This window comes from Chiloscyllium plagiosum, chromosome 23 (assembly GCF_004010195.1).
Source record: "Chiloscyllium plagiosum isolate BGI_BamShark_2017 chromosome 23, ASM401019v2, whole genome shotgun sequence".
NCBI classification, from domain to species: Eukaryota; Metazoa; Chordata; class Chondrichthyes; order Orectolobiformes; family Hemiscylliidae; genus Chiloscyllium; species Chiloscyllium plagiosum.
Window position 1 is genome coordinate 2,647,968 of NC_057732.1, and position 18,453 is coordinate 2,666,420.

The 18,453-nt window shown below is 43.9% G+C and overlaps 1 protein-coding gene across 2 annotated transcripts in view; it reads left to right on the forward strand.

Annotated features, from left to right (window-relative positions):
* LOC122561487 (histidine ammonia-lyase-like) overlaps window positions 1-8,141 on the forward strand; it is a 41,439-nt gene extending 33,298 nt beyond the window's left edge. For both annotated transcript variants that reach the window (XM_043713233.1, XM_043713234.1), the window contains exons 18-20: window positions 4,262-4,370; window positions 5,350-5,419; window positions 7,586-8,141. In XM_043713233.1, coding sequence (XP_043569168.1) covers window positions 4,262-4,370; window positions 5,350-5,419; window positions 7,586-7,645 — 239 coding nt within the window. In that variant the 3' untranslated portion in view covers window positions 7,646-8,141. The remainder of the gene's footprint in view (window positions 1-4,261; window positions 4,371-5,349; window positions 5,420-7,585) is intronic.
* Window positions 8,142-18,453: the final 10,312 nt, after the last annotated feature.

Below are 18,453 nucleotides of genomic sequence, written 5' to 3' on the forward strand. Positions count from 1 at the left end.
CCCCACCCCACTCTGGCCTATCACCCTCACCTTGTTCTCCCTCCACCTATCGCATTTCCAAAGCCCCTCCCCCAAGTCCCTCCTCCCTACCTTTTATCTTAGCCTGCTGGACACACTTTCCTCATTCCTGAAGAAGGGCTTATGCCCGAAACGTCGATTCTCCTGTTCCTTAGATGCTGCCTGACCTGCTGCGCTTTTCCAGCAACACATTTTCAGCTCTGATCTCCAGCATCTGCAGCCCTCACTTTCTCTCTTTGTATAATTACAGTAAATCATCCCTTCTTCTGAACTCCAATCCTCTTACAATGAAGGGCAACACATCATTTTCCCTTATTTGCTGGTGCTTGGATCCCTTTGTACACACTTCCCAGTATCTCACCATTTAAATGATAAGACTCAGTCCCCGTTGAACAAACTAAGCCAGAGGAGAGGGTGTAATATTATATGATGTCATGCAAAGAAAGGAGAAAAGCTCACTGGTCTAATTTCAATCCATTACTAATTCTACTGGAGCCCCAGTCCCAACTTTGACGTTAGCCAAGTGTGGTTGGTACATTTATCTAGCACTTTAACCCAGTATTTCATAGCTATGTGTTTTAGATACTGATGCTTCTGCCAAACTTTTGACTCATTACTCTTAAAAAAAAGTTTCATAATACTGATCACCTTGTTTAAAACCTCCTTAACCCTCTGTACTCCAAAAAGACCAATTCCAGCTTCTCAAGTCCCTGAAGATAATTGACATTTATTAAGTCTCCCTTTCTTATTGCTGAGAGTCAGAATTGCTGTGGCAACATAATACTTTTACAAGTGATGAAGCTTCATTATATTATTGCAAGTATAGCTTTAGGTTTGATTTGTATTTCTATATTGTAGGTGACTACAAAGAATTGTTTCAGGTTCTGGTTTTCATCTTAGTGGAGTTGCTTGGAGTCTATTTAAATGCAATTATCTGAGGTCTTAAAGCCTTTAAGGTGAATAGTTTAGTGCTTTTGAAACAAGAGTAGAAGAGAGAAAACAAAAGGACTCGGATTGCAACAAGGTATCACGTGACACAAGGAGAATGAGCCAGAAACATGTTTCCTTTGAGGAAGAGAAACCCATCCAGAGGGTAGAGAGACTGGAGGTTTCTCTAAGTGAGAAGCAGGTTGTTCGGAGTGAAAATGCTTGTAAGAGCAGCAGTGCCAATTAACAGTCTCCAGAATGGTCCGGGCAGAAGAAAATGACTCCTGAGTGGCTGAGAAGTTAGTAAGAAAAATGCTCCAGCAACAGAAGTCTTAAAGGTGTCAGAGAGAAGATTATTGAATGCATACATTTTATGAGCAGGAACAGCTTCTGCCCAGGTATTCTATCCAGCCCGCTCATGATTTTGAAAACTTGTAGCAAATCTCTCAGCCTTCTTCGCTCCAAGAAGAACAGTCCCAACTCTTTCAATCTATCCTTATAACTGACGATTCTCATTCCTGGACCCATCCCTGTAAATTGTTCCTGCACTCTCTCCTATACATTCACATCTTTCCTATAATATGACACCCATAACTGTACACATTACTCCAACTAAGGTCTAACAAGTGCCTTGTATTGTTTCAATGTTAGCCTAATCCTGGATAATATCCAGATCTTGTTGCATTTGAACATGGACTACTTCACTATCTGAGGAATTATGAATGGTGCTGAGTTGTGTAGTCATCGACAAACACCCCCACTTCTGACCTAATGATGGAGAGAAGGTCATTTATTGGAGTGTAATTATCTTCATCCTAAATTTGTATTTTGGTATCAAAACTCTCGAATTCTCTCTCTAATCCTCTTTGCCTTTCCACAGTTGTTTCCTATTTAAGCCCACCCAAACCATTGGTGAGCTGCCTTGGTGGAACCTTGCATGATTTGATGTCAGATTCTGCTTTATAGTCGCTCTCATGTACTGCCTTGTGGTGTTTCTTTAAGTTATGGGTGCTATATAAATCAAAGTTGCTGCTGTTGTTAATTTGGTTGTTTAAATTATTGGATAATCCAGATTTGAAAAGGAAAGCTGTAGATTCTGTGTTTTTAAGCATCTGTGTAATGGTTAGTGCACAGCTTGTCATATGGGAGACTGGGATTTAAGTCACTGATGGCAAGGCTGCAATTTTGACTGTGGCTCAGTGGTTAGCACACCCCAGTCTGAGCCAGGAGATCATGGATTCAAGTCCCACTTTCGCTGTCAGAGCCCAATTTATAACGATGCCATGAATTACTGACTTCATTTACACTGGCATAAAGTGATGATCTCTCCCATTGTCTCAAACCACTTAAAAAGTTACTGTTTATACAAATGCCCATTCCATAACCTTGTTTACAGACCAGTGAGCAGGTTAATTACTCTTGATCTCTTCTCGAGGGCAATGTGAAGAGAGAAGAGAGCGCGGTCAATAAGTGGGAAACTCTCATGGTTGGACTCGTACCTGGCGCAAAGGAAGATGGTTGTGGTTGCTGGAAGTCAGTCATCTCACTCCAGGGAAGATCATAGAACCCTTGAGTGAAGAAGCAGGCCATTCGGCCTATCAAGTCTCCACTGACCCTCCAAAGAGCTTCCTACCTATACCATCCTCGTACCCTATCCCTGTAACCCTGTATTTCCCATGGCTAATCTACCCTAGACCACACATCCTTGGACACTATGGGCAATTTAGCAAGGCCAATTTACCTAACCTGCACATTTTTGGACTGTGGGAAGAAACCGGAGCATCTGAAGGAAGTCCACACAGACACAGGGAGAATGTGCAAACTCCACATAAACAGTTCTCTGAGGATGGAATAAAACCCAGGTCCCTGGCACTGTGAGGCAGCAGTGCCAATCACTGAGCTAATGTGCCACCCATGAGCCACCATACTGCCCATCAAGGCGGGAATGTGTTGGAGAGAGAGCAAGAATGGTTTACAAGAATGGTTTCGGGTCTAGCAAGTATCTTGTACAGTAAGGGTATTTGATGCCTCACCATAATGGGTGTTGTGAAACCTAAAAGGTTGCAGAAGAGATTTACAAGAATGTTGCCAGGGTTGGAGGGTTTGAGCTAATGCAAGAGGCTGAATAGGATTAGATTTAGATTAGATTCCCTACAGTATGGAAACAGGCCCTTCGGCCAAATAAGTTAACACCGAACCTCCGAAGAGTAACCCACCAGACCTATTCCCCTACATTTACCCCTAACTAATGCATCTAACACTATGGGCAATTTAGCAAGGCTAATTCAACTGACCTGCATACCTTTGGCTTGTGGGAGGAAACCGGAGCACCCGGAGGAAACCCACGCAGAAAAGGGGAGAATGTGGGCGGCACGGTGGCACAGTGGTTAGCACTGCTGCCTCACAGCGCCAGAGACCCGGGTTCAATTCCCGCCTCAGGCGACTGACTGTGTGGAATTTGCACGTTCTCCCCGTGTCTGCGTGGGTTTCCTCCGGGTGCTCCGGTTTCCTCCCACAGTCCGAAGATGTGCAGGTCAGGTGAATTGGCCATGCTAAATTGCCCGTAGTGTTAAGTAAGGGGTAAATGTAGGGGTATGGGTGGGTTGGGCTGCGTCGGGGCGGTGTGGACTTGTTGGGCCGAAGGGCCTGTTTCCACACTGTAAGTAATCTAATCTAATCTAGTGTGCAAACTCCACACAGACAGTCGCCTGAGGCGGGAATCGAACTGGGTCCCTGATGTGTGAGGCAGCAGTGCAAACCACTGAGCCACCGTGCCAGCCATTGCGGGTATGGGAAAGAATGACACATGACCTTATAATGATTTATAAAATCATGATGGGCATGGATAGGGTGAATAGCCAAGGTCTTTTTCCCAGGGGAGGATAGTCCAAAACCAGATGATGTAGGTTTAAGGTGAGAGAGGAAAGATTCAAGAGGGACCTGGGGAGAGTGGTGAGTGTATGGAATGAGCTGCCAGAAGATGTGGTGGAGGCTGGTACAATTACAACATTTAAAAGGCATCTGGATGGGTATATGAATAGGAAGGGTTTGGAGAGATAGGGACCAAATGCTGGCAAACGGGGCTAGATTAATTTAGAATATCTGGTCAGTGTGGACAAGTTGGCGCAAAGGGTCTGTTTCCGTGCTGCACACCTCCATGACTCTGTAATGTATCATTCTTTGACCCAGTATATTGTTCACAACATTCCTTGAAAAGTTAAAGGCACCATATAAATACAAATTTGGTCAGTTGGCATCAAGCTGAACTAGCTAAATGTTAGATTGACAATCCTCTGTGGGAACAATTTTCTTCCAGTTCTTGCAATCGAGCTCCTTGCAGCATGTCAGGCTCTTGAATTCCTGCGTCCACTGCACACGACGGAGCCGTTGGAGAGGGTCTACAAGCTGGTTCGCTCAGTGGTGAAGTAAGTTAAACTCAAACTCAAACATTTCAAGGAATCAGTGCTATTTGTGTGTCAAAAAGTGAAGCATTTCTGTTGTTAAAGATTCCTGATCTACTGGTTAAGTAGACTTCCAGAAGAAGTAGCAAGTAGAAAAGAGAATCAGACAATATATGAAACACGTGGACCCCAAGTGTTAACAAACGATCTTTACGATGGAATTGGATAACCGGACCACTAAGCTCCGGTTCCCAATACCAAGAGTCATAGAGTCATAGAAGTGTACAGCATGGAAACAGATCCTTCGGTTCAATGTGTCCATGCCAACTAGATATCCCAACCCAATCTAGTCCCACCTGCCAGCACCTGGCCCGTATCCCTCCAAAACCCTCCTATTCATATACCGATGTGGCTGTGTAAGGATATATGGGATACATGTGCCTCAAATTTCCTCCCATTAAACAGGTGAAAGACTGTAACCATTGTTTTCAGTCCCCACTCCATTCCCCAGCCCCAAACTCCAATCCCTCTTCTGGGCTACAGTCTAGGTTGAAGCCAACCTGTTCACAACTACAATTGGAGCATCTGATCTATTGGGACTTTGTCTAAGACCATCATGTCATTACCTGCCTGCACCCCGGGCTCAGCTCATTCACTGCCGAAACCCTCTTCCATGGTCCCTCTGAGAGTGATTATCCCAATACTCCTGATGGTCTCCCACATTCCAGTCTGCACAAACTTCTGAGTTTTCTGTGTGTATTTTGAAACAAAGACAGGAAATGCCTCTTTTTCTCAAACATGTTCAGCTCAATTTTTGTTGATCTCATGCCCATGAAACTGCCTGACCTTCACCAGGCAGAAACTAGGGGCCCAGACTGACCTAACCAGCTTCCATTCAATACTGGTCTTCAGCCTCTTAGAGATTGCTGAGAACAACTCTGGTCCTATGCTAGATTCTGAAGTTTTAAGTCTTGCTTGTCGTCTTTTTGCTTCTGTTTTGCAGGCCTTTAGATAAGGATCGATTTATGGCCCCGGATTTTGAAATTGTTCATCAGCTGCTGATTGAGGAAAAGGTGTGTTTTTTTTAAATTTCCGTCATGTAGTCTGGGTCAGCAGCATTTGTTGCCCAGCCCTAATTGGTCTTGGACTGAGTGGCTCTCTAGATCATTTCAGAGGGCAGTCAAGAATCAACCACATTGCTGTGGTCTGGAGTCACATGTCCATCAGACCAGGTAAGGACGGTAGATTTCCTTCCCTAAAGGACATCAGAAAACCAGATGGATGAACCAGCCAGATTTTTAATCAGGAAGATAATTGAGGAAAAGGCAGGAATGTAGAGTTGAAGGTGATCAGATCAGCCACAATCTCATTGAATGGCAGAGTAGACTCAATGGGCTGAATGGCCTACCCCTGCTCTGCCCCATTCCGAAGAAGGGTCAGGGAACCCAAAATGTTAATTCTGTTTTTCTCTCCGCAGATGCTGCCAGACCTGCTGAGTTTCTCCAGCAATTTCTGTTTTGAAACTAATAAAATATTTGTTTGCTTCATCAGTTCAGGTGTAGAGCTAGAGAAATAAATGACTAAACCCAGGCCTTGATCACTGAGGAATGCGGTAGAGCCCTGGGCTGTTGGGCTTAACTCACAATGACCTTTGTTCACCTCTGAACTCTGAGACGGCCCAGTGGAATTCTCATGAACATGGGAGTTGCGAGTTAAGATAGGATTGGGGGATGGGGTGGAGGAGGTAAATGGTGGCTACCTGAACAGCTCAGGCTCACACACTCATTCACACACACTCCCTCGCACTCACAAATTTGCTCACCTTCATTCTTCCTTCCCCACACACAGTCATACACATACACCTGCTTACCCTCTCCCATTCATACACAATCACTCTCTCAATCATTTCCTCACAAATACACTCTCACTCACTCTCTCATGCACACATTCACAGAATCCCTACAGTGTGGAAGCAGACCATTCAGCCAATCCATACTGACCCCTCTGAAGACCACTCTCCTTAGCCTATTTCTGTAACCCTGCATTTCCCATGGCTAATCCACCTAGCCTGCACAGCCCTGGACACTATGGGCAATTTAGCACAGCCAATCCACCTAACCTGCACATCTTTGGACAGTGAGAGGAAACTGGAGCACCCAGAGGAAACCCATGTGGACATGGGGAGAATGTGCAAAATCCACGCAGACAGTCACCCAAGGTTGGAATTGAACCCAGGTCCCTGGTGCCGTGAGGCAGCAGTGCTAAACAATGAGCCACTGTGATGCCCTTACACACACTGAAACAAACATGGAAAGGCACACTGAAACAGAAAATATAGACAAGCTCAGACACACAGGACACTAGGTTCATCTTGCTTATCAGGTCAGGCAGCATCCAAGGAGCAGGAAAGTCGATGTTTCAGGCATAAGCTCTTCACATTCCCGAAACATCGACTCTCCTGCTCCTTAGATGCTGCTGGACCTGCTCTGCTTTTCCAGCACCACACTTTTTGACTCTGATCTACAGCATCTGCAGTCCTCACTTTTTCTTCATCTTGCTTATCAATCACACTGTAAAGGACAGTATTTCAAGAGCACCTTTCACATTATTAACAGCTTGTTAGATTTAATGGATTTCTGTTGGTGTCTACACTTTTGTATTGTAGGAAACAAAATAACTAATTTTCACATACTACAAATTCCCACAAAAGCAACGAGAAAATGATCAGATAAGCTATTAATCTATATGAAATCTGTGTATGCATGTCAGCATATGTCTATGTTTCAGTATATGTTTCAGTGTGTGCTATGTTTTGCCAGCTATTAGTCTAGTGTTAATGTCCTGATTGTGAGTTTTGCTTTTTTTAAGTACAAAAGCAAGGTTTATCAAGAATAAATAAAGGAGTTAAAATCCATTCGCAAATCTGCTTTCCACTGCAGCTGTGGATCCTGGAATTGGGATTTGCATTTGGGTAGGGAGATTGCAATTTTCATTGAAAGAATGGATGGGTCAGTGAGAAGGTCAAACACAACAATGACCATAACACCTCCATGTTGAGTGATTTCTGGAGAGTTTGGTAGCCATATTACATTATCTCCTAGATATATAAAAATGTCCTAGTAAATTGCTGAGGGATTGGGTTCAGCTCCAACTGGGGGCAGGAAGCTTGTGAACTGATTTTTAACAAATTTGTGAAATGCTGGTCTAACTGTTATATCCACAATGGTTTCTGTTCACAGGTTTGGCAAACAGTACAACCATATATTGAACACCATGAGTCACCTCAAATACCAGAATAGACAGAGTACGGAGTCCAAGCATTCCGTCAATAGGTGTGAGCCACCATAATAAATCACAACATGATCAGAAATATTAATGAACAGTGACAGAGATTTGCAGTATCTGAAAAGGACAACTGAAAGGAAGCTGGACATCTTGTATAGTTTGAAGGTATAGAGACTGTTAGCGTCCTGTCACAGCAAGAGTGATGATTCCTAAGATTTTGCCTCTCATTCCAGACTCTGTTCCAGGTATTAATGTTAAAAGTTCACTCGCAGGATGTGGGCATTGAACATGGAACATGGGCCAATACAGCACAGGAACAGGCCTTTCATGTCTATGCTGACCATATGCTATTCTCAACTTATCCCATCTGCCTGCTATCTCTTCTTCCCCAAGGAATTTTTGAATACTTGAAAATCCAAAGAGAAGATGTTTGGATTTTCACCAGTTTCCCCATTTCCCCTCCCCCACATTATCCCAGTCCCAAGCCCTCTTGACCTGTCCATCACCTTTCCCATCTATACGCTCCACCCTCCTCTCCGACCTATCACCTTCTCCCTCACCTTCATCTACCTATTGTACTCTTAGCTACCATACCCTCCAAATCCACCCCCTTCCCATTTATCTCTCAGCCCTCCCTGGCCCACAAGCCTCATTCCTGATGAAGGGCTTATGATTCTCCTGCTCCTCGGATGCTGCCTGACCTGCTGTGCTTTTCCAGCACCACACTCTCAACACCAATTTCCAGCATCTTCAGTCATCACTTTCTCCTAGAAAATATTTGGGAGCAAGCAACTAGCAAAGCTGGCATTTTGCCCATCACAAGACATCCATGAAGGTGGTGACGGAAGATTTACTTGACTTACTGCAGTCTGTGTATGGTCTTGGCCCGCCTATTCATTCCTGATTTCTATTTTCCGCATTTGCACAGGCGACCCCACATCACAAACAATGCTCTGTTTTCAGTATCATTGTAAATCAATTGTACACAAGTCAGATCACAATACAGCACAATATAAAATAACAATTCACAAGTACTAACAAATGTTCACACATTGGATCCTTAAAATTAACATGAGATCTTGTTTGTAAGTGCAAGCTTTCGAACATTCATAAAGCAGGACCCCCTCTCCCCGTACTGATTTCGCTATTCTATAATTACAGGTTAAATTGAATCATTAACCTTGTTCCTATCCACTTGAATATCTCATATTTCCAGAAGGTCACACTCCGTTACTAATCAATGAAGATACTTGAGATTCTGACCTTTCCAGTTCACTGTGATGTCTGAGACTGGGGCGAACAGCCATTTTCTGCAACAGTCTTTCCTTTGTCTTCCTTGTGCCTCCTGATACTCTAGTTGGCACTCTACAGCATCATTGATTAATCTGTCATTAATTTGACCTATTTCCACCTCCCTAACATGACCTGACTCTTTGTCTGTATCAGCTAATTTACCGAAACCCTTATACAGCTTTACTTAACCCTAAGCTTGACTTTCCAACACATTTGGTTATACATCCATCTCTCAGCCTCTGTAAGCTTCAACACATTTAAAAACACTGCTGGCCCGTATCCTAACTCAACCCTATCCTTGTAGACCTACATTAGCTCTTGTTTAAAGAGGACTTCCATGTTAAAATTCTTTGTATTGAAATCGCTGCATGGCTCCCTCAACCCTCTATAGGTATGTCATTTCACTGATCACATAAAAACCTCTAAGATATCTGCTCTTCCAATTTGCACATTCCTGAATATCATTGGTCCACCACTATCTGCTGTGCCTTCAGCTGCTGTCAGAATCCTTTTTTTCCCAATCTCTTCATCTCTCTACCCCTCTCCCTTTTGGAAATTCTTAAAATCTACCTCTTTGACTACAATTTTGGACCACGATTTATTATTGTCATGTGTACCTAGGTTCAATGAAAGGTCTTGTTTTGCATCCAGTGCCGGCAGATCATACTATACAAAATGTAATATGGTAATAGAAAAGAGTGAAGAATACAATGTTACAGCTACAGAGAAGGTACACAAAGAACAAGATCAATATTAAATGTAAAATTTGAGAAGTCCATTCAGAAATCTAATAACAGTGAGGAAGAAGCTACTCTTATATCTGTTGGTATGTGTGTTTAAGTTTTGGTAACTTCTGCACCATGGAAGAGGTTGGAAGAGATTGTAACCAGGGTGGGAGTGGTGTTTGATGATGTTGGCTGCCTTCCCAAGGTAGCGTGAAGTACACATGGAGTCAATGGATGGAAGTTTGGCTTGCGTGATAGACTTGGCCATGTTCACAACTCTTTGTAGACCTATCCTAATATTTGCATTTGTTTAATAATCATTCCTGCAAACTGCTTTGAGTTGTTTACTATGTTGAGGTATTTTACATGGATAACCTACAGGGCTCTGACACTGATTTCTAGGTACCTAATCCAATATCTGGTCCCAGTCCAGTATTTGAGGCTGGGCCTTCCTCACTTCAAAACACTTTTCTCCAAATTTCTCACTAAATTGACTTAGAGTCATAGTCATAGAGATGTACAGCACAGAAACAGACCCTTCGGTTCATCTTGTCCATGCCGACCAGATATCCCAACCCAATCTAGTCCCACGTGCCAGCACTTGGCCCATATCCCTCCAAACCCTTCCTATTCATATACCCATCCAAATGCCTTTTAAATGTTGCAATTGTACTTGCTTCCACCCACTTCCTCTGGCAGCTCATTCCATCCACGTACCACCCTCTGTGTGAAAACGTTGCCCCTTAGGTCTCTTTTATATCTTTCCCCTCTCACCCTAAACCTATGCCCTCTTGTTCTGGACTCCTTACCCCAGGGAAAAGACTTTGTCTATTTATTCTATCCATGCCCCTCATGATTTTATAAACCTCAATAAGGTCACCCCTCAGCCTATGACACTCCAGGGAAAACAGCCCCAGCGTATTCAATCTCTTCTTATAGCTCAAATCCTTCAACCCTGGCAAAATCCTTGTAAATCTTTTCTGAACCCTTTCAAGTTTCACAACATCCTTCCGATAGGAAGACCAGAATTGCATGTAATATTCCAAATGTGGCCTAATGAATGTCCTGTACAGCCGTAACATGACCTCTCAACTCCTATACTCAATGTTCTGACCAATAAAGGAAAGCATACCAAACGTTTTCTTCACTATCCTATCTACCTGCGACTCCACTTTCAAGGAGCTATGAACCTGCACTCCAAGATCTCTTTGTTCAGCAACACTCCCTAGGACCTTACCATTAAGAGTATAAGTCCTGCTAAGATTTGCTTTCCCACAATGCAGCACTTCCCATTTATCTAAATTAAAATCCATCTGCCATTTCTCAGCCCATTGGCCCATCTGATCAAGATTCCGTTGTAATCTGAGGTAACCTTCTTCGCTGTCCACTATACCACCAATCTTGGTCTCATCTGCAAACTTACTAACTATATCTGTAAGTTAATCCCTTAAACTCCCACGCTCCAGGGAAAAGTGCCTCAGCCTATCCTATATTTCCTGAGAACTCAAACTCTCCAGTCTCGGTAACATCCTTGTTCATATCCAAATCATTTATATAATTGACAAAAAGTAGTGCACCCAGCACTGATCCTTGTGGCACTCCACTGGTCACAGGCCTCCAGTCTGAAAAACAATCCTCCACCACTACCCTCTGTATTCTACCTTTGAGCCATTTCTGAATCCAAATGGCTAGTTGTCCCTGTATTCCATAAGATCTAACCTTGCTAACCAATGTCCCATGGGTAACCTTGTCGAATGCCTTACTGAAGTCCAGATAGATCTGCCCTCATCAATCTTCTTACTCAGAACATTCAGTGGTTTAAACAGCCTTTCATGTGCAAACTTTCTCAACATCTTTCAGGAAATCTAGGAACACTACAACATGGCACTCTTGATGTTTGCACAGTCTACAAACATGTGGGTGTGTTGGTCAGAATTTTTATTGCTTGTATAGACACATCATCAGTTGGACTTGCACAGGCTTTCAGTGTTTTCTATTTGATTGCAGCATTTGCCATTCTTCTTTCTTTGTCTCTGTAATATGAAGAGAAAATTGCCTTTGTTCTTTTGTTTGTCAGTACTGGAGTAACAGGTCTATAAATAAAAAAGTAAAATATTGACCGTTTGAGCCCATATCTCAAATGAGCCTGCACTATTTGATTACTGTGTCAACATTAATATATACATAGTCATACAGCACAGCCCAATTTGTCCATACCAACTTGGTTTTCTAAACTGAACTAGTCCCATTTGCCTGCATTTGGCCAATATCCCTCCAAAACTTTCCAACCCATGTACCTGTCCATATGTCTTTTTAATGTTGTAATTGTAGTTGCCTCTACCACTTTCTCTGGCAGCTCGTTCCATATGCACAACACCCTCTGTGTGAAAAGGTTGCCCCTCAGGTCCCTTTTAAAGCTTCCCCTCTCATACCCTCTGATTTTGGACTCCCTACCCTGGGGAAAAGACGTTAGATATTCACCTCATCTATGCCCCTCATGATTTTATAAATCTCTGTAAGTTAATCCCTTAACCTCCCACGCTCCAGGGAAAAATGCCTCAGGCTATCCTATATTTCCTGAGAACTCAAATCCTCCAGTCTCGGTACATAGAACATAGAACATAGAACAATACAGCACTGTGGCTTCTGCACCTTTCCAAAATCTGTTTCCCAATCTGTTTCTCCACATCTCTGCTGCTATTGGGGGGCCTATCGGTAACATCCTTGTAAATCTTTTTGCACCCTTTCCAGTTTAATAGCATCCTGCCTTTATGATTGTGAGAAGATTTGTAGCTCAGGTTGATGTTCTGGTTGTAGTTTAGCTTGCTGAGCTGTTGGGTTTGTTTTCAGGCATTTCGTCACCATGCTAGGCAACATAATCAGTGAGCCTCTGGTGAAGCGCTGGTGTTCTGTCTCCCTTTCTATTTATGTATCTTGGTTTGTTAGAGGTGGGTGATATCATTTCTGGTTCTTTTTCTCAGAGATTGGTAAATGGGGTCTAAATCGATGGAATTATTGATGGAGTTCTGGTTTGAATGCTAGAACTCTAGGAATTCCCGTGTGTTTAGCCTGTCCTAGGATGGATGTGTTGTCCCAGTCAAAGTGGCGTCCTCCTTCATCTGTGTGTAAGGATACTAGTGAGAGACGGTCATGTCTTTTGGTGACTAGTTAATGTTTGTGCATCCTGGTGGCTAGTTTTCTGTCTGTCTGTCCAATGTAATGTTTGTTGCAGTCTTTGCATAGTATTTTGTAAATGACGTTTTGCTGGTTGTTAGTACGGTGTCCTTTAGGTTCATCAGCCGCTGTTTTAGTGTGTTGGAAGGTTTGTGGGCTGCCATGATGCCAAGGGGTCGGAGTAGTCTGAAAGTCATTTCAGAGATGTCTTTGATGTATGGTAATGTGGCTCGAGTTTCTGGGCACATTGTGTCAGCTTGCTTTGGTTTATTGTTGATAAATTGGCGGACTGTTTTATTGGGTATCTGTTGTTCTTGAATACGCAGTACAGGTATTTTTCTTCCACTGCTCGTAGTTCCTGGAGTGTGTTGTGACCTACTTAAATAATGTCCTGATGCAGCTCCATTTGTGGGTGTTGGGATGATTGCTTCTGTAGCTAAGTATCTGGTCGGTGTGTGTTGCTTTCCTGTAGATGCTGGTCTGCAGTTCTCCATTAATTGTTCGTTACACTGTGACATCTAGGAAGGGGAGTCTGTGGTTGTTCTCCTCCTCTTTTGTGAATTTTATGCCAGTAAGGATATTATTGATGGTCTTGAAGGTTTCCTCTAATTTGTTCCATTTTGTGATGACAAAGGTGTCATCCCTGTAGCAGACCCAAAGTTTGGATTGGATCGTGGGGAGGGCGGGGGCACCCTGTTCGTTCGACATCAGACAGACAGGCAGAAAACTAGCTACCAGGATACACAAACACCAATTAGCCACCAAAAGACATGACCCACTATCACTAGTATCCTTACATACAGACGAAGGACACCACTTCGACTGCGACAACATATCCATCTTAGATTCCCTACAGTATGAAAACAGGCCCTTCAGCCCAACAAGTCCACACCAAACCTCCAAAGAGTAACCCACCCAGACCCATTCCCCTATTCTACATTTATCGCTGACTAATGCACCCAACACTATGGACAATTTTGCACAGCCAATTCGCCTGACCTGCACATCTTTGGATTGTGGGAGGAAACCGGATCACCCGGACGAAACCCAGGCAGACACGGGGAGAATGTGCAAACTCTGCACAGTCGTCCAAGGCAGGAATCAAACTCAGGTCTCTGGCGCTGTGAAGCAGCAGTGCTAACCACTGAGCCACTGTGCTGCCCCATCCATGCTAGGACAGGCTAAACAGAGACTGCACGGGAATTCCTCGAGGCCTGGCATTCAAATCAAAAATCCATCAATAAACACATCGATTTGGACCCCATTTACCAACCTCTGAGAAAAAGAATCGGAAATGATATCACCCACCTTAAGAGACCAAGACACATAAATAGAAAGTGGGACATAACACCAGCGCTTCACCGGAGGCTCACTGATGATGTTACCTAGCATGGAGATGAAATATCTGAAAACAAACCTTTCAGCTCAGCGACCAAGCTTACAACCTGAGCATCCTCCCTGTAGCTGGGTGTCTTGAATTGTACACAGTACTTCAAATATAGCCTTACCAATATCTTGTACAGCAGTAACATGACATCCCAACTCTTCCACTCAATGCTCTGACCAATGAAAGCAAGCATGCCAGACACTGTTGTCACCACCTTGCATACCTGTGACACCACTTTCGAAGAACTATGTTCCTGCAATTGAGGTCTCTCTGTTTGACAACACTCCCCAGGTCACGTTACACCACCCACCCCCATGGTTTGTCTTACCAAAATGCAACACCTCGCATTTATCTTCTTCAATCAATCTTTTTGGACAGAAAATAGAAGGGACTTAGGGCTTTTGCCCGAAATGTTGATTTTCCTGCTCCTCGGATGCTGCCTGAACTGCTGTGCTTTTCCAGCACCACTCTAATCTAGAATCTGGTTTCCAGCATCTGCAGTCATTGTTTTTACCTAGAAGGGACTTAAAGCCTGAGCTTCTAGCTCAGAAGTCACAACATTACCACCACACCACGATTCCCTTGTCAATATTAATACCTTAACAAAGCAGATAAAATTCCACTATTTCTTTCAAATGCTGGGGCCGTACTCTGTAAATCCATTTGATGAATATTGGTCCTGTTTTAAAGTTGGGGGAGTAATCACTCGGATCCTGAAAGAGAGGCTGCTAGTTTGGAGTATACAGCAACCTCCTAGTAATGTGGCTGTGACCCACAGAATCAGACTGCTTTGTTGCATTGAACATGGTACATCACAGTTGGCATTTACCAAACCAAGATCAATCGATTCCCAACAAAACTGTTCAGGCGATCAGTGTGGGTTCGATGGGCAGAATCGCCTGCTTCCACACTGGGTTATATGGTTCCATGGACTTCCCTCAACCCTTTCAATAACATTTTGCTTTTTGGAGGAGAATAAATTGTAATGTAGCCTCCAGTTTTGATTCATTCTCTGAATCGGACATTAATTGCCCAGTGCAATTAACCTGGGAATGTGGTGCTGGGTCAGTCAAACCGGGTCATTTCAGAGGGGTGCCAGACAAATAGACATCACCCTGAACCTTCATGTATCAATCCCAACATATTCCAATATTGGGGAGCACCCGCTATTATCAGTGAATTCACTGTATGCAGGAATTCTAAACTGGGGGTGAGACACAGCTGGTTAATTCCACCACACACTGGCCATCCTGGGGAATCTATATGAGAGCCAGGCTGTAGCACACTGAACTTCCACTGTGTCATTACTCACTGGGGCAGGGCACTGAAAATCAAGCCCACTGTTCACAGTGTCAACAATAATATGAAAAGCTTTAGTCAAACCGCCCAAAGTCCCCAATTTATTGGACTGACAAATTCAGGTTACAAGAAAACACTCACAAGCTTTGTGTATTAATGAGAGTAGCTGTTCGTCGCAAAGTTTTCAATTTAAATGGATGCTTTCGAAGGGTTCCAGGAAATTCAAGTGGAATTTTCAATTCCTTGCGCAATTCCTTTGGGGTCTGCTATGATGGGAATCCCATAGGGTTCCCGTGCACTCCTCCTTCCTGTACTAGAACAAAGACTGAACAAGGGCTGATGAAGGGCTTATGCCTGAAACGTCGACTCTTCTGCTCCTCGGATGCTGCCTGACCTGCTGTGCCAGTGCCACAGTCTTTGACTCTGGTCTCCAGGATCTGCAGTCCTGACTTTCTCCTGGAACAAAGACCGTCTGGTTGGTTGGTGGTTCTGGCCATCATGTTCTTCATCTCTGAGATCATGAAGCCAACATATCAGGGTGGAATTGCACAGCTCTTAGGGGATAGGCCATGAGGATGGAAGCCGACCCAAGAATGTGTCACGATGGGAGAGTATGTCGAAACCTACATATGAATCAGGGATAGGAGTAAGCCATTTAGTCCTTTGAACCTGCTTCACCATTCACTAAGATCTAAGACTTGATCATGATCCAACTCCATTTGCTCCTGCAATCCCCCATCACCAAAAACGATAACCTTTGGTGAGAGGTTCCTGTTGTAGCAATGGTGCTGCTGACCCGCACCAAACCCCATCTTAATCTCAGTTGGGTACTGGCTGACAGAGGTAGCTCAGCCCGCAAGGCAATCTACCTAATTGGGGGAGTGTGTGCTCCCCTCCTCCAAGTGCAGTCCCACCAAAGACCTCCACTCCCATATTTTGGATCAGTTACAGGCAGAGAATGGTGTGTTGTGTCTCAGTATTTCAGTCTTCCTTTAGAGATAGGCTTCTGATACCATCACTGTGTCATAGCCTGTGAACTGAGGGGATAGAGATCTCATGTTGGTGGTGGAGGGAGTGGATGTGGTGCCAATCAAGTGGGCTGATTTATCCTGGATGGCATCAAGCTTGTTGATGTTGCACTCATCCAGGCAAATGGGGAATATTCCATCACACTCCTGACTTGTGCTTTGTAGATGGTGGACAGGAATGGGGAGTCAGGAGATGAGTGACTTGCTGCAGTATTCCTAGTATCTGCTCTGCTGTTGTAGCCAATGTATTTATATGGCTAATCCAGTTCAGTTTGTTTTCAGTGGTAACCCCAGGATGTTGACAGTGGGGGATTCAATGTTGATAACACCATTTTATGACAAGGTACAATGATTAGATTATCTCATTGGTCATTGCCTGGCATATGTGTGGTCTGGATATTATTTGTCACCTCAAATCTTGTTACATTTGATTGTGGACTGTGTCAGTATCTGAGGAGTTGCAAATGGTGCTGAACATTTGCTGCAATTCCCACTGTCTCCAGTTTTCTCAAGCACCTTGATGCCACACTTGGTCAAATGTGGCCTTGATGTCAAGGCATATCACTCTCACCTCACCTGTGGAATTCAGTTCTTTTGTCTATATTTGAATAAAAATTGTAATGAGATTAGGGGCTGAGCAACCCTGGCAGAACTCAAACTGGGCATCAGTGCGTTATTGAAGAGTAAATGGCACCTGACAATACTGTTGATTACCTTTCCATCACATTAGTGATGATCAGAAGCAGATTGATGAGGCAATAATTGATTGGATTGCTTTTTGAATAAAGGACATACATACCTGAGGAATTTTCTATATTGTCAGGTAGATGCCAATATTGTAGCTATATTGGAAAGGCTTGGCTAGGGGAGCAGCAGGTTCTGGCACACAGGTCTTCAGCACAATTGCCAGAATGTTCTCAGGGCTCATAGCCTTTACAGTATCTAGTGCTTCCAGCCTTTTTTAATATAATATGGAGTGAATTGAATTGGCTGAAGACCAGTATCTATGAAGCTGGATACTATTGGAAGAGGCCGAGATGGATCATCCACTTGGCATTTCTGGCTGAAGATTGCTGGGAAAACCTTATGTTTTGCACAGAAGCATTGGCTCTTCCATCGTTAATGACGGTACATTTGTGGAGCCTCCTTCTCCAGTGAGTTGTTCAATTGGACATGGCAAGACTACACAGCTTAGATGTGTGGGATCGCTGAGCTCCATCTATCACTTGCTGCCTATGCTGTTTGGCTTGCAAGTAGCCCTGTTTGGTAACTTCACCAGTTGATACCTCATTCTTAGGTATACCTGGTGCTGCTCATAGCTTGTCCTCCTGCACTCTACACTGAAACAGTACCAATCCTCTGACTTGATGGTAATGGTGAGTGAGGGATATTCCAGGCTTTGGAGTTGCAGATACTGTTGGAGTACAATTTAGCTACTGTAGATGGCTCATAGTATCTCATGGATGGCCAGTCTTGAATTGCTAGATCTGTTCAAGGTCTGTCTCATTTAGCATAGTGATGTTCCTCACAACACCATGGAGGGGCATTACCAATGTGAGGGGGGACTTTGTCTACACAAGAACTATCCGGCAGTCACTCTTACTGGTACACTCATGGACAGATGCATCTGTAGCTGGCAGATTGGCGTGGATGAGGTCAAACAGGTTTTTCCGTCATTTTGGTTCATTCACCATCTATCCCAGAATTAGTCTCGCAGCTATGTCCATTAGGACCTGACCAGCTTGATCAGCAGTGCTGCTGTTGAGCCATTCTTGGTAGTGGACGTTGAAACCCCGCACTTTCTGTGCCCTTCCCAGTAGTTGCCAAAAGGAGGGGCTGCCTGAGGGGTCGGGGAGGGGACAGGGCTGGCTCGAGAAGGGGGAGGAAGGGTGCGACGCGGGAGGGGGGGCTAGAAT